Consider the following 14,569-nt stretch of genomic DNA (forward strand, 5'->3'; position numbering starts at 1 on the left):
CTGAAATGGATCCTCGATACCAAGTACAGGATCTAATATTTCCGATTGCATAGGGAAGGAAAAGCTGGCCCAGGTGGACCACCAGCCAGACTCCGTAGGGAATCTTCCTATATCTGTAAAGCGTTTTTGGGATTTTGCACTGCGCTCAATGCAGCTCTTAACCCCTTGCTCAACCCCAGAACCCCTCCACCTTTGAGATTACAGAGGAGAGGAACCCAAAACCACCTTCGCCAGGCTAAGAGAGGCAGGCTGGATGAGACGGGGTCGTTCCTCTGCCCAGCTTGAGCTCACCTCCCACTGGCCAACACACAAACAGATCAAAATACACCGGAGGTTTGGGCAGCCATTGTAACGCATGGGGTTTTAGAGACAACTGGCCTACCCACTGAGATACATGAGGTGTGTGTGTGATGCTTGGTCCAGTGGTGTCCAAACTTTTTTTCAAATAGGGCCAGATTTGATGAAGTGATGGGCCGACCAAAGTTGTTGACCTGTTTTTAGGGTTGAAGTTGTGCTTTTTTGTAGAATTTTACCCCAGGAAATATACTGCTGCAGGAGCCGGATTAAACCAACCAGCGGGCCGGATTAGGCCCCCGAAACGGACTTTGTGTCATGTGACAAAGACACAGAAAAACAGGCTGGGGAGTGCCGGGACTGCACAATCGTTCGGGCCTACTAAAGTTATCCAGGCCTAACTGCTAACATGTGACTCATTCTCCTTAAAAGTAGCGACCATTTTCTCTCTGTGTCAGTAAGTTCTCAGTAAGATTTCAGAGTCAGTCTGTCTCAGTTGTGAGCAGAGTCAATATGTAATCTCAGTCAAACTGTTTGGAACCATGTTGTTTATGAGGTTTACTTTAATTCAGCAAAGCTTTTATTATTTCACTGAAAAACTCTGCATTATTAATTTACGCTGCGCGACGCTTCGGACATGCCTGGACTCTACGCACTGAGATGCACTAGAGTTTTAGGGGGCTGGGTTTACTCCCTGTCATCATGCATCATCATCAGGACTAAAAGTCTTGCAGAGCACATTCTCTCTCTCTCTCTCTTTCTTTCTTTCTCTCTCTCTCTCTTTCACACACACTGTAGTGGTTTCTAGTTAACACAGAGTTAATAGTCCACAGGAAGTATGTTCTGACAATGGATGCTCCACCCACGTATGGGTGTTCCTTTGTGTATATACATATATTTTTTTGCCTTTGTGTTTCTGTAGGCTGGAGGAAGCAAAATGTAGTGCTCTCCAGGCTGGGACTGCTTATACTTGTTTGTACAATAAAATGCTTTAGATTAGAGCATTTGTCTCAAGAAGCCTTATTTCAGACATAACTTTTTCACTTCAAACATCTCGTTGCGCATCTACTCTGCAAAAGGAAGCAGCCAGCAGAAGTTACGCAGTAGGAGAGTGCCGGGCGATTTATGATTGTTGGCAATCGGCCTGGAGAAGCTGATGCTTTTTTCCTCCTGGCCTGCTGAAAGACAACATACACTCTCTCTCACACACACACACACATACACACACACCTTCTGTCCCGTAACAGCTGTGGATGCCTTGTGGCCCTGCTGCCCCACCAACCCTGTTTGGTGGAGGGGAGTAGAAGTGAGGACTGTGCTCCAATCCTTTCTTTCGGGCCCAGAATATTCCCGGATGGAGCTTCCCCTAATCCCAGAACTTCTGGGTGAGTTCCTCAAAGGCGCAGTGGTTTTGTTTTGTTCCTCTTATAGAAGCATCACAGGTCTCTCTCTCTTTGGCTGCAGATCGAGTGCAAGAGGATTCCTGCGGAAGAATTTTATCAAAAGAAAATAACAAAAAAAAAAGTGTTAGAAGAGTTTTAACAGTCGCCACCTGCCAACCTAGCAGTTCGCCTGCCAACCTAGCAGTTCGAAAGCACATCAAAGTGCAAGTAGATAAATAGGGACCACTCCAGCGGGAAGGTAAACGGCGTTTCCGTGCGCTGCTCTGGTTCGCCAGAAGCGGCTTTGTCATGCTGGCCACATGACCCGGAAGCTGTCTGCGGACAAACGCCGGCTCCCTTGGCCTATAAAGCGAGATGAGCGCCGCAACCCCAGAGTCGGACACGACTGGACCTGATGGTCAGGGGTCCCTTTACCTTTAACAGTCGCCAAGATTTTACTTGCGTGTTCAGGAGGGAAGAAGCTTCAAGGAGAGATGAGCTCAAGGGTGGAATCTCTTACCAGCTGCAACAGACACATTTAAGGATTCGATCCCAGGCGGCAGCTCTCGCCCTGGGGAAATGGTCAACATCCTTTGGCACAAGCTTCTAGTCTCTGGAGAAAGGCCATAACCTTCATTTCCTGCACACGGGCAAAACACAAAGCAATAAAACGCTAGGATTTTAATTTCATGGTCTTGCCCTAAGTGCTCGTGAAGCCTCTGAGGGACACATACAAAAACCACACCCTTAGACATAAATAACGTCGTTTCTGTCCCTTTAAGAAAACATAGAGCTGGAGAAAGAAGTAGGAAGAGTGGCGCTCTTTCCCACTTCCTCTTTTGGCTCTATGGCCATTTCAAGGCTCCGACTTTTACACAGATCTCTTGGGAAAAGCTGTGTGTGTGTGTGTGTGTAAGATTCTCTCTTTCAAGGTGGGGGCTGACTCGCAGGAGGGGGGGGGGAATGGACCAGACAAGGAGGGAGCCCAAAACACTCACTCAAAAATCCAAATGTGCCTATGGGCTGAAAAAAGCTGGCGTTAAAGCTGCTTTTATTTCATTAGTGCGATGATATGTTGTCGTTTAGCATTTGTGCCTTTTCTTTTTTTTAATATCTGAAAGCAAATCAGAACCAAAAAGATACTGAAATAAGAGAGGGAGGCACCGATGAAGGGCAGTAGAGAGGTACCTCGGGTTACATACCCGATCCGTTCCGAGGTGCCGTTTGCACCCTGAAAAGTACGCAATCTGAACGTCCATTTTGCGCATGTGCAAAGCGCAATATCGCGCTTCTGTGCTTCCGTGGAAGCGTCCACGCGCCGAGAAACACTTCCGGGTTACCGGAGTACGTAACCCAAAAATACGTAAGCCAAAGCGGACGTAACCTGAGGTACAACTGTATGTAAACTGAATAAATAAATAAATGTTTGTTCTATGCCACACCCCTTCTGATATTTAAAAAAGGGGCTATCGTGCAAGCTGTGATTCCTGCATTCCAGGGGGTTGGACTAGATGACCCCTGGGGTTCCTTCCAACTCTACGATTCTGTGTTCTCCAGACAAAATGCATCACGTTTCCCCCATAGGTCCTCTTCCCCTAACATCACCATCTTCATCCCCTGAACCTGATCTCAACATGTCTGATTAACAGGCAATGAGTTTAGTTCAGTTGCCTTTTTCCAACTCCCCATGGCTCTTTTTAAAGTAGGGCGTGTTTGTATTTTAGATTATGGATTTTATCAGACAGGGCTTGTGTGTTCTTGTTAGAAAGACTGCTAAGCCCTTGGGGCTGAAAGGCAGGGCAGAAACACCCAGGTAAATAAACTTGGGATTAGGCTGAATTTGTTTCAGGAAGCTGTTGGCGATAATTAAGATCAGGCTCTCTGGTAATTGGAAAACAGCTGATGAGAAACTGCTTCTCTTGGCGCTTGTCCCGAGACAAACGGCCAATGGAGTTTGGCCAAGTGCTGCCAGATCCTTTAAAAAGATCTAGGATTGCAGTTCAACATAACTCATACTCAGAACAGGCCCATTGAAATGAATGGACCATTCACTTCAATGGATGTGCAGTGAGTAACTGTTAACCGGGTACAGCTTCTGGGGCCTGGATCCAAAGAACACAACTTGGCAAAGAATTCATATGGGTAGATCCAAACTTCGACCACCACAGAAGGCAAGGCATCCGATTTGCAATTCTCTCAAATATTTTTTACAATTAATTTGTCCTGTTCCTCCCCTGCCACAGCCGCCCCAGATCATTTTTTCTTCCAATTCATTTGTCCCCTAATTAATTCCCCAACAGATCCTGCTCTCCAGATCAGGTCAATTGCACTTATTCGTTACATTCCCTCAAATCCTCTCTATTAACATCCATCTTAAATTAATTTATTCTCCCCCCCCCCGCAACAATATCCTACACAAGATCATTCCCCTGCCCAATTTAATCTCCCTCGAATTGACCACCCACCCAGAAACACTTGAGGTGCTTTTTTAAAACATGTTTGGGGGGCCATGATCCATGCCAATGTCCCAGAGCATGAGATAGCAACACTACCTCCGTGATAAAGGTGTATACAATTACTCAGGACAGACATTAGGGACTTCTCCACACCGTTAAACTACCGAACTCCCTCCCACAAGAAGCAGGGATGGCCACCAACTTGGAGGGCTTTAAGAGAGGATGGGACAAATTCATGGAGGAAAGGGTTATCGATGGCTACTATCCACAATGGCTATGCACTGTCACAGAGGCAGTATGTCTCTGAAAAACAGTCAAGTAGGGACAGTAGGCTTCTAGTTTGCCTCTGTGAGATCAGTATGCGAGACTAGATTATTATTACTCATTAGTTTTCTCTACTGCCCTTCATCACAAGATCTCAGGGCGGATGACAGACAGATGGGCCTCCTCTGTCCCCATCCAGCTGCCGCAAATTTTCAGATTCTCCTATCTTTCTCCTCGCGCTTCTGCAAACCGCAAGCGCCTTCCTCTCCCCCAAATCTCCCAGGCTCCCTTGTCCTGTCCAATTTTCTCTTCTGCCAAGCGCTCAGCAGAGAGTGGAAATCATCGCCGGCGAGAAGAGGCCGGCCCGCTCTCGGGAGCCCCAGCGAAAGAGATTCCGTTCCCTCGCAGGGACGAGCCGAGCCGTCCTTCAAAGTAACAGCCCCCGACTGTCACCAGAGTCCCCGGCTCGTCGTCCCGCCGCCCGTCGTGGAGATGGATTTCCCCTCAGCTCATCATTCCCGCCCCTGACTTGCCAGTATCTCTTTCCTCTCTGTAATCGAAAAAGTACCCGAGCCCCGGGAGCGACGCCGCGGCGTCCTGTCAGCTCCCCGGCTTCAATCAGCGTTTCGGTTAAAGATGAGCCTGGCAAGGAAAGGAAACGGGACCACTGGGGCACCGCCGCCTTTCCCACCGCAGCGGAATAACCCAAAGCATCTCTCATGCTCCCAGCCGCGGGCAAACAGCCCCCGGCGCATAACTCAGGAGAGACTCCTTGGCGGTGGAAGGAAAAAAGTCCCTGTCTCTGTCCTGTAACACAGGGGAACCAGCGGCCCTCCCTGGGGGTTGGGAGGGACCCTCCATGTTCGAATGCAGTCTCTCTCTCTTAAAAGCCAGGCGCTGAAGATAAAAGGGCAGCAGGGAAGACGTCTTCCCTGTTCTCTTTCAGCTTTCCAAAAGTCTATGGGATGGCAGACAGTGGGTGCACAATACTTTGGTTTGGCACAGGTAAAGCCGCCTGTGAGACTCCAGAGGTTGTGCAACTACAACTCCCAGCATCCTCTGCCTGGCCGGCCAATGGCTAGGGACATTGAGAGTCTAGGGAGGGCTGTCTAAGGTACGATATCCCACAATAAGCCTTTGCCTGTCTAATATTCTGTTGTTCAGTCGTTTCCGACTCTTCGTGACCCCATGGTCTAATATTCTACAGCCTTTTAAATGGCGTTTGTGGAAGAGGGGGCTATCACTATGTTGTTTTGGTTTCAACTACTTATTTGTGCTTTTAATTCGTGTTTTATCTTGCGGACAGCTGTGAGATCTTGCGATGAAGGGCGGTACATCAATCGAACAAATAAAAAATAAAAACTGGAGCGCACCTCAGACCCAAGTCCTTGTAGTCTCCTACCTGTCTTCCTTCATTTGTCAGGGGTGTCACAAGACCTCCAAGCTTCTCAGGAGGCAATGTGGTATCGTGGTAAATGTGGGGGGCAGGCGAGTTCAAATCCTCTCCCAGCTACCCGGCGAACGGGGTGGGGGTGGGGGGTGGAATATCTAACCGGTTTATTTCTTGGCCTAGCCTACCTTGCAGGGCTGTTGCTCAGGGAAATAGCCATAAGACACTAGCGGCCTCAGATTCCAAGTTGGCAAACCCTTCCCCATCCACCCCCAGGTCTACACTGACTGGCAGCACTTCCCCAAGGTTTTCAGCTTGGAATTATTCCCAACCCTACTGGGGGATTGAACCTGGCACCTGTTCTGTCCCTGAGCTACAGCCAGCTTCTCCACAAAAGTTTGGCGCTCCAAAACAACAACAACAACATCAACTTTATTATTTATACCCCGCTCATCTGGCTGGGTTGCCCCAGCACATATAAAAACATAATCAAACATTAAAAACTTCCCAATACAGTGGTACCTTGGTACTCGAACGGCTTGTCTCCCGAACAAATCGGCTCCCGAACGCCGCAAACCTGGAAGTAAGTGTTCCGGTTTGCGAACGTTTTTCAGAAGCCGAACATCGAAAAACCGCGGACAAGCGGCTTCCGGTTGGCTCTTCCGATTGCAAGAGGCAATCAGAAGACGTGCCTTGGAAATCGAACGTTTCGGAAGTCGAACGTCCTTCCGGAATGGTTTACGTTTGACTTCCGAGGTGCCATTGTACAGGGCTTCCCGAAAACTGAAGTGCCGCGATGTTACATACCTAGCAGCAGTATGGTGGGTCTCTTCCAGCGGAAATCTAAGCAACTCATGGTGGGCACAGAATCCAGGTCCTTGGTTTGGGCAGCTGTTCCAAGGACTTCCCATCCTTGCTCTGATTTTGCCTTCCAGAAGAAAGGGGGGGTGAGATAGGAGCAAGAGGAAAAGGCAAACTTGAGGATTACTTCGTATAAATTCCCACAACAGCTTAACTCCATGATATGGAAGGAAAAGGTACATCTGCGCTGGTTTGCTGTTTGTTCACTGTTTAAATCAGAAACTCGAACTTCATGGGTTCCCAGGAAGCACTACGGGTTAAGTACAATAAATGAAACCTCAGCACGGAACCAACAAACTATTCCCTGGTGCGAGGTGGGCCCAACCTCCATCGCAGCCAGGAATTCAAACCCAGAGGAAGTCGAAGTATCCCTTGATAGCTGGGAGTCTCTCTCCAGCCGATGGAGCGGAGGACCCATCAAACTGAGCGCCAATGTGGAGCAAGGGCCAGGGTTCAAATCCCAGTATGTTTCCGAGCACAATTCAAAGTGTTGGTGCTGACCTTTAAAGCCCTAAACGGTCTTGGCCCAGTATACCTGAAGGAGCATCTCCACCCGCATCGTTCACCCCAGACACTGAGGTCCAGCTCCAAGGAAGGCCTTCTGGCAGTTCCCTCCCTGCGAGAAGTGAGGTTACAGGTTACCAGGCAGAGGGCCTTTTCGGTAGTGGCGCCCGCCCTGTGGAACGCCCTCCCGCCAGATATCAAGGAAGTAAACAACTATCTGACTTTTAGAAGACATCTGAAGGCAGCCCTGTTTAGGGACGTTTTTAATGTTTGATATTTTATTGTGTTTTTAATATTCTGTTGGAAGCTGCCCAGAGCGGCTGGGGAGGCCCGGCCAGATGGGCGAGGTATAATTAATAAATTATTATTATTATTATTTTCAAATCCTCACTCAGCCGTGAAGCTTGCAGAGACAGGCGTGGACCAGTCACTGCTTCTCAGCCTAACCAACCTCAAAGGGTTGCTGTGGGGACTAAGCAAGGAGAGGAAGAGCCACGTACTCCTCCTTGAGCTCCTTGGAGGAAATTAGGAAAGGCATCGCCTCTAAGATACTGTGAGAAGGGGGCAGAGGAACAGCTTAGCACAGGGAGCTTCTGGACTACAACTCCCATCATCTCTAACCACTGGTCATGCTGGCCGGGGCTGATGGGAGGTGGAATCCAATGGCATCCAGAGGGCAGCAAGTTCTGCCCCTCCCGGACACAGGACTTTGCTCTGATCCAGGAAAATAAGTTGCTACTGCATACATGCTCCCAGCTCATCCCTTTCAACACAACCAGCTACAAAATCTATTTGGGGGGGGGGGGGAGAAAATCTGCCTCGTTTTCTGAAAAGGAAAAAAAAAAACCCTGCCATTTCCAGGCCGTAACGACGCTGGGATTTATGCCCGCTCCGCGGCAAAGGTGAAGCTGGCCAATGTGGACCCAATTAAACAAGAGCGCCTCAATGGCCCAAATGTTCATAAATTGCACATTTATAGTAGAGGGAAGCGGTCCGCACAGATGTTTCAATTAAGTTGCAACACCTTCTTAATGGCCTCTTTATTGGGTCGTTCCAGGGAGAGGGGCGGCGGCTGGCAGAGATCGGAGGGGGAGGCTCCCCAGATCCGCAGGAAAGGGGGCAGAGAAAAGGCGGCTGAAAAATTAGGCCACTTGCCTTTCATTGTCTGAAAGGCCAGCCAGCGTTAAATCGTCTCCTGGCCGACTCAATGCCCAACTGGTGGGAAGACGGGGCTTGGGCTTATGTCATGTGTGTCCCCCCCCCCCCCCCGGCGCCCAGTTGCACCTGGCAGGTGCTCATCGGATAAATTCCATCCTTCTCCCAGCTTTGCAAAGCCAGCTTTCGATCTTATGTGCCCACCCCACATCGTGTGGACCTCAAGCTAGCCACCTAGCGAAACCCAACTTTATTTTTAAAAGCTTGTACAAGGCTGCCACTGGGTGGCCGAACGGGGAACAGCGCCCATTCCAAGCAAGGCGGAGGAGACGCTGGAATGCATCACAGCAAAAGGAATAGAGCAGAATAAGAGACCAGCTGTCTGCTACGGAGTCAGGCCATTTGTCTATCCAGGTCAAGGCAGTATGCTCTGAACGGCAGCAACCCACCCCCCCTTGCTCAGACCTACCTGGAAACGCCGGGAATTGAAAACTGGGATCGTCTGCATGCAAACCGCTGAGCTACGATCTTAGCTCAGAAACAAAGATTCTAGTCCCCTTGGTTCTGGGCGAAAGGGGGTTTAAAATGGGTTCAAAGAAAGCTGCCTTGGGCCGAGCCAAGCCATTGGTCCATCTAGCTCAGGGCTGTCAACTCTGACTGGCAGCAGCTCTCCAGGGTTTGGGGCTTTCCCCCAGCGCTACGTGGAGACGCCGGGGAATGAACCCAGCATCTTTGGCATGCAAAGCAGACAAGCTAGCGTCCTTCCCTGGTGCTTTGCTTGCAAGCAATCTCACCGTGTGGATTTAAGAGGAGCGCTGCTGCTGAATCAGAGCAAAGTCAGGGAAGCTGTAGCTCTCTGGAGATCATTGGACACCAGCTCCCATTAACCCTCCCAGCACCGCCAATGATTGGGGATTGTGGGAGCTGGAGTCCAGCAACATCCGGAGGGCTACAGGAGAGTCACCCCTGGGGTCTGAGTGTCGGACAAGCACAGGCATAGGCCACCTCGGCCCTCCAGATGTTTTGGGACTACAATTCCCATTATCCCTGCCCCTCCTCGTGCCACATCCAGGCCTGTGGCGATGAGTGCAGTTGTGCATGCCTTGGACGTACAGGAAGCTGCCTGTAACCATTAATTTAAAAGAAAGAGAGGGGAAAGTTTGTAGGGTGGGGGGAGTTTACCTTAAGAAGGCTCTGAAGATCATCTGTGCTAAATACATCCAGAACCTCCATGGCCCCTGAGCTGGCTTTGCTGACCACAGGTGTCAGGGGACAGCTGCAAAGAGAGAAGCCTGGGTTAGGGGCAAAAATTATTAAATGCTTCCCGGCAGATCTCCACAAGCTGGTTCTGTTAGCAACACCCGTCCCCAAAGGACAGGAGAGATTGAAAAAACTGCATCTAACCCACGGCCTGTGCTCAAGTTGGCCTGACGCAGGATTGCTCCAAAGTAAACCCCACCGAGGTCAATGGCACTTGCTCCTAAGTAACTGCAGGCAGGATGGCGGGGACTAAACCTTCTGCCCCCAAAGCAGACGCTTTATCATAGAATCATAGAGTTGGAAGAGACCACAAGGGCCATCCAGTCCAACCCCCTGCCAAGCAGGAAACACCATCAAAGCATTCCTGACAGATGGCTGTCAAGCCTCTGCTTAAAGACCTCCAAAGAAGGAGACTCCACCACACTCCTTGGCAGCAAATTCCACTGTCGGACAGCTCTTACTGTCAGGAAGTTCTTCCTAATGTTTAGGTGGAATCTTCCTTCTGGTAGTTTAAATCCATTGCTCCGTGTCCGCTTCTCTGGAGCAGCAGAAAACAACCTTTCACCCTCCTCTATATAACATCCTTTTATATATTTGAACATGGCTATCAGATCACCCCTTAACCTTCTCTTCTCCAGGCTAAACATACCCAGCTCCCTAAGCCGTTCCTCATAAGGCATCATTTCCAGGCCTTTGACCATTTTGGTTGCCCTCCTCTGGACACGTTCCAGCTTGTCAGTATCCTTCTTGAACTGTGGTGCCCAGAACTGGACACAGTATTCCAGGTGAGGTCTGACCAGAGCAGAATATAGTGGTACTATTACTTCCCTTGATCTAGATGCTATACTCCTATTATCACGGAGCTCTAGTTGTCAGCTAAAAACAAATTAAGATTCTAGTCCTCATGCCAGTGCTGAATCAAATAGGCAGGTAAGGATCTGCTTCCCCACATTCAGAGCAAATGCTCTGCCCCTAAGCTACAGGCCCATCCCCGAAATAATTCACCTAGAGCTATTTTACCTGTTCCGTTGACTTATCACAATCCTGTCGACGCCCAGGAAGTGAGCAGACCGCAGGACGGCTCCCAGGTTCATGGGGTCCTGTATCCCCTCCAAAGCCAGCCAAAGGAGCTGCGACCCCACGCAAGCGGCCCCTCCCTCTGCCTCAGGGGGCGGCGCCTCCTGCCAGCCAATGGGGCGGAGGGGCGTGGCTTCTAGGCACACGCCCTGGTGGACACCGCCTTTGCAGAGGGCATCTAGAACCTTCCTTTGAACCAGCTTCACCGGAATCCCCCGGTCCTTGGCGCGCCGGGAGAATTCTTCCAGCGCAGGCGATGGAGTGCCCTTGCCAGCCTTGAGGAAGAGTTGGATAAAGTTCCTCCTGGACCTGGCCAGAGCCAAGGAGCAGGGAGCAACCCCAAACAAGATCTCTGAGCCTTTGGTCCTTTCGACGGGGAGGGGTTTCTGCGTGGGGCTCCTCTTCCTCTCGGGGAAATCGTCGTTCCTCAAGTTCTTGAGCTCCTCCCTGTCAGGCGGCGTGGTCTGCGCGCGAAATTGCCGCCAGAACTCGTTCCGAAGGACACGACCCTTCCAGGGTTTACGTAACTGGGCCTCACTCTGGTCCTTGGCTGTTTCAAGCCCATGATCGGGAATCACTCGGCCGCTCACCCCACCAGGAAGCTCACGCTCCCCCGCCTGAGGTTTTCTGCGAGTGGAGAGGTGTCGGATGGTTCCAAAGGCGCAGGGCAGTCTCACGGCGTCCCAGAGGCCAGATTTAAAAGACAGGAGAAGTGCCATCTCTGACATTCAATATGCCTTTCTCTCAACCTTAAAAAAAGGGGGGGAGGGGACCAAGATGCTAAATCGACATGGATTTTGTGGTCTTTCTGGAAAATCCTGAAACAGAAACTCTTCTGCAAAATGATTTTCCAATTATCTCCTGCCCAGAGTCTCCACTTTTAAACAGTGTTCTACATTATCATATATTTGAATCATGGGCATTTATATTTTAACGGCCTGACGACTTGGTTTTGTTCTGTATTTTAGCTAATTTGAGAACTGCGCAATTAGTTCTTTGTAAGCCCTACCTGAGCACGCATAATAATTATAAAATAACCATTATAATAATAAATCCCCAAATCAACTTTGATCTGATGTGCTCTAGGCTTTTTCACTTGGCATTGACTCCCCAACCCAGCAGTTCATGCAGGAATTATTATTTATCACTCATAAATCACCCCTAGTTTGCTAAGCAATTTCAGCTGAATTTGGGGGGACCTCTTGAAGCATCCGTTGTGCTGAGCCACTTCAATTGCTTTTGTTTTATGTGCTCACTGCAAATTTTGATAATAAACCTGATTTGCAATGGGGGCTGAATAATTCCGAAAGCATTGGTAGGAGCCTCACTAAGTATTAGTAAAGCAGAGCATCTGCTTCCACGTGGGAGGACCCAGGTTCAGTCAATGGCATCTCTGGGTACCATCTGAAACACCACAGTGAGTCAATGTAGGCAATGCTGAATTAGACAAGCCAATGGGTCTGACTCCATACACAGCATCTTCCTATATTAAAGCAGCCCTTAATTCAGAACCATGAGAACTTGTTTTGGCTGACCAGTGTGGTGTGATGGTTAGTGTGTTAGCCTCTAGAAGACCAGGGTTTCAATCCACAGTCAGCCACTGGGTGACCTCACTGTCTCGCATCCTGACCTACCTCACAAGGTTGTTATGAGGATAAAAAGGGGAGCAGAAGAGCAGAGAAGGCCATGCACACACCACCTTGAGCTCCTTGGAGGTGGTGGCACAATACAGTAAATGGTAATCCTTTTAAAAGCCACCCACGTCTGAAGGTCATCGCCGCACCCTGGATAACAGCAGCTAAAGCCTTGCAGAGATAACGCAGGATTAGCACCGCGGGGCCCTTCCAGTTGCCCCCACCCCACCCCAGGGTCGAAGGCTCGAAAGGTTTGGTTTGGGTTTGTTCCTCCTTCCCTCCCTGATTTTGCAAACAGAAAAGTTCCAAGTTGCTAGTCCCTGTGGTCTGAGTAACAAACTCAGCTGAAAACGGGGGGGAGAGAGAGAGAGAGAGAGAAATCTGCAGCCCAGCCTCCCTGCCCAAGCTGCTCTCTATCCAAACTGCAGCAAACCCGTCCAGGATTGCATGCCCTCCTGGCAGCGCGCAAACCTACCTGGCCACCCACGTGGGCCGCTGCCTTCTCCGCCTGAAGAGGAAGTGGCCTCCAACCATAGAGGCCAATGCGAGAGAGCGTCGTGCTTGTCCCGCAGCGCCACCTGCTGGCTAAGCCATTTAGCGGCGTTTCCCCATCCGGGCGTCGAGGAGCGTAGAAAGATGCCTGGCTTGTGTAGAAGGAAGCCCGCCGGGTGTGTGTCAGAATTGCCTACACTACACTGACTGGCAGCAGCAGCAGCAGCAGCTTGCTAGGGTTTCAGACAGGGGTCTTTCCCATCCCTACTTACGAGATGTCAGGGATTGAACCAGGGGCTTTCTGCCCTGCCCTGAGCTACGCTCCTCCCTGGCTCGGAAGGAAGGGCTTGCGATTCCTCATCCATCTTCCATGTTCATCATTAAATTCGTATTTTTCTTTAAAAGAAGTACAGATCAGAAACACAGTTTTCCCCTTTGTTTTTTTTATTTTACAATTCACAGTTAAAGAACACACTGATAAGTTAGAGCGTTTTCTGCATCACTGTCAACGCTTGAGGGATTTTTAAAACACACAGAGAATTCTTCCTTTAGTCTTTATTTTTGCCATTGCAGTGCTGGAATCCCAGCTGTTCCATCCAGGTGATTCCAAATAAGCCCACCCAAAGGGAGATTTGAACAAGCAGCAGAAATATAGCCAAGAGTCTGGGCTTGGGGAAATACCTGTTCAGAAAATTTGCACCAAGGCAACTGGCAGCGTGAGGCAGCCCAACCAATAATAAAACATAAAGAGTACCTTTGCAGAACACATTGGAGTGTTTTGAAGAAAGGGTGGGGTGAAATGATATTTGTGATCCCTTCTAACTCTACAATTCTATAACTTCTAAATAAGGCTAGTAATTCAAGGGAAAGAAGTGGTTCTGTGAAATTAAACAAGTCAAACAGGAAGTCCTATTGTGCTCAGCAGGGTTTACTCCCTATTGTGTGCCTTTGGGATTAAAGCCTCAGACAGAGGTGGACAAAATGTAAGAAGAGTCCTTCTAAATCGGATCAAAAGCCTGTCTTGCCCAACATCCTGTTTCCGACACTGGTCAGCCAGATACTCCAAGCAGAGACTGAAGGCAACCTCCTTCTTCTCTTGTTTGCCCCACAGCAACTGGCATTGAGAGGTAGACTACCTCTACACCTGGAGGCTCCATGAGTGTAGGTTCATCCTCTGCAAATGTTGCCTAAGTCATCTAAGTTGGTGGCCCCATCAGGCAGCTAGAAATCTCCTCTGTCTCATTGTACGCTGTTCCTCTCCTGGAATGCACAACCAGGTAGTGTTGTTGTGTTTTAAAAGGGTGGGTAGTAGCAATGAGATGCCCTTGCACTACACACAAACATACACACTTCTCTCTATAAAAATGTGTTTGCTCTCCACACACAAACACCCCCTCCCCAACATTTTACATGAACCGAATACACCATTAACAAATTGTTGTATTACTTTGCTGTTCATAAAATGTGGTGCGGGAACCCATGACTGGCCAGAGCAGCCTTCACAAACCGGGTGCCTTTTCAGCTCCTTTGAACGACAGCTGGGGCTGATGGGAGTTGTAGTCCAAAGCAGCTGAAGGGCACCAGGTTGGCAAAGGCTGGCCTTGAAGGAGGTTTAGCCTCACCACAGACAATTTGGTTCAACAGCCGTCCCCCATCTTCCCTAGGAACGCTGGGAAGTATAGTTTTCTGATCGGGGAATTGTTAAGCGGTCGCTAACAGCGCCGTTACTCCCTTCCTCCAAACTGTACTTCCCAGGATTCTGTTTTGGAAAGGAAGTCACAACAGCTAAAATGGCGGTGG

General features: G+C 49.5%; 1 protein-coding gene across 2 annotated transcripts; it reads right to left on the reverse strand.

Moving 5' to 3' along the window:
• Positions 1–1,717: 1,717 nt before the first annotated feature.
• Positions 1,718–12,839, reverse strand: MRM1 (mitochondrial rRNA methyltransferase 1). Of its 2 annotated transcripts, XM_033172380.1 has the most exons (6): positions 12,753–12,839; positions 10,587–11,392; positions 9,489–9,582; positions 6,594–6,714; positions 2,197–2,316; positions 1,718–1,777 (listed from the first exon to the last, which is right to left on the reverse strand). In XM_033172380.1, exons 2-6 carry the CDS (start codon positions 11,369–11,371, stop codon positions 1,731–1,733), a joined length of 1,167 nt encoding a protein of 388 aa, XP_033028271.1. In that variant the 5' UTR covers positions 11,372–11,392; positions 12,753–12,839; the 3' UTR covers positions 1,718–1,730. The 2 variants fall into 2 exon arrangements, with proteins under 2 accessions (XP_033028271.1, XP_033028272.1); XM_033172381.1 differs by lacking the exon at positions 1,718–1,777 and having other exon boundaries at positions 2,198–2,316; positions 6,594–6,704.
• Between the last annotated feature and the right edge of the window lie 1,730 nt (positions 12,840–14,569).

Source organism: Lacerta agilis, chromosome 15 (assembly GCF_009819535.1).
Source record: "Lacerta agilis isolate rLacAgi1 chromosome 15, rLacAgi1.pri, whole genome shotgun sequence".
NCBI classification, from domain to species: Eukaryota; Metazoa; Chordata; class Lepidosauria; order Squamata; family Lacertidae; genus Lacerta; species Lacerta agilis.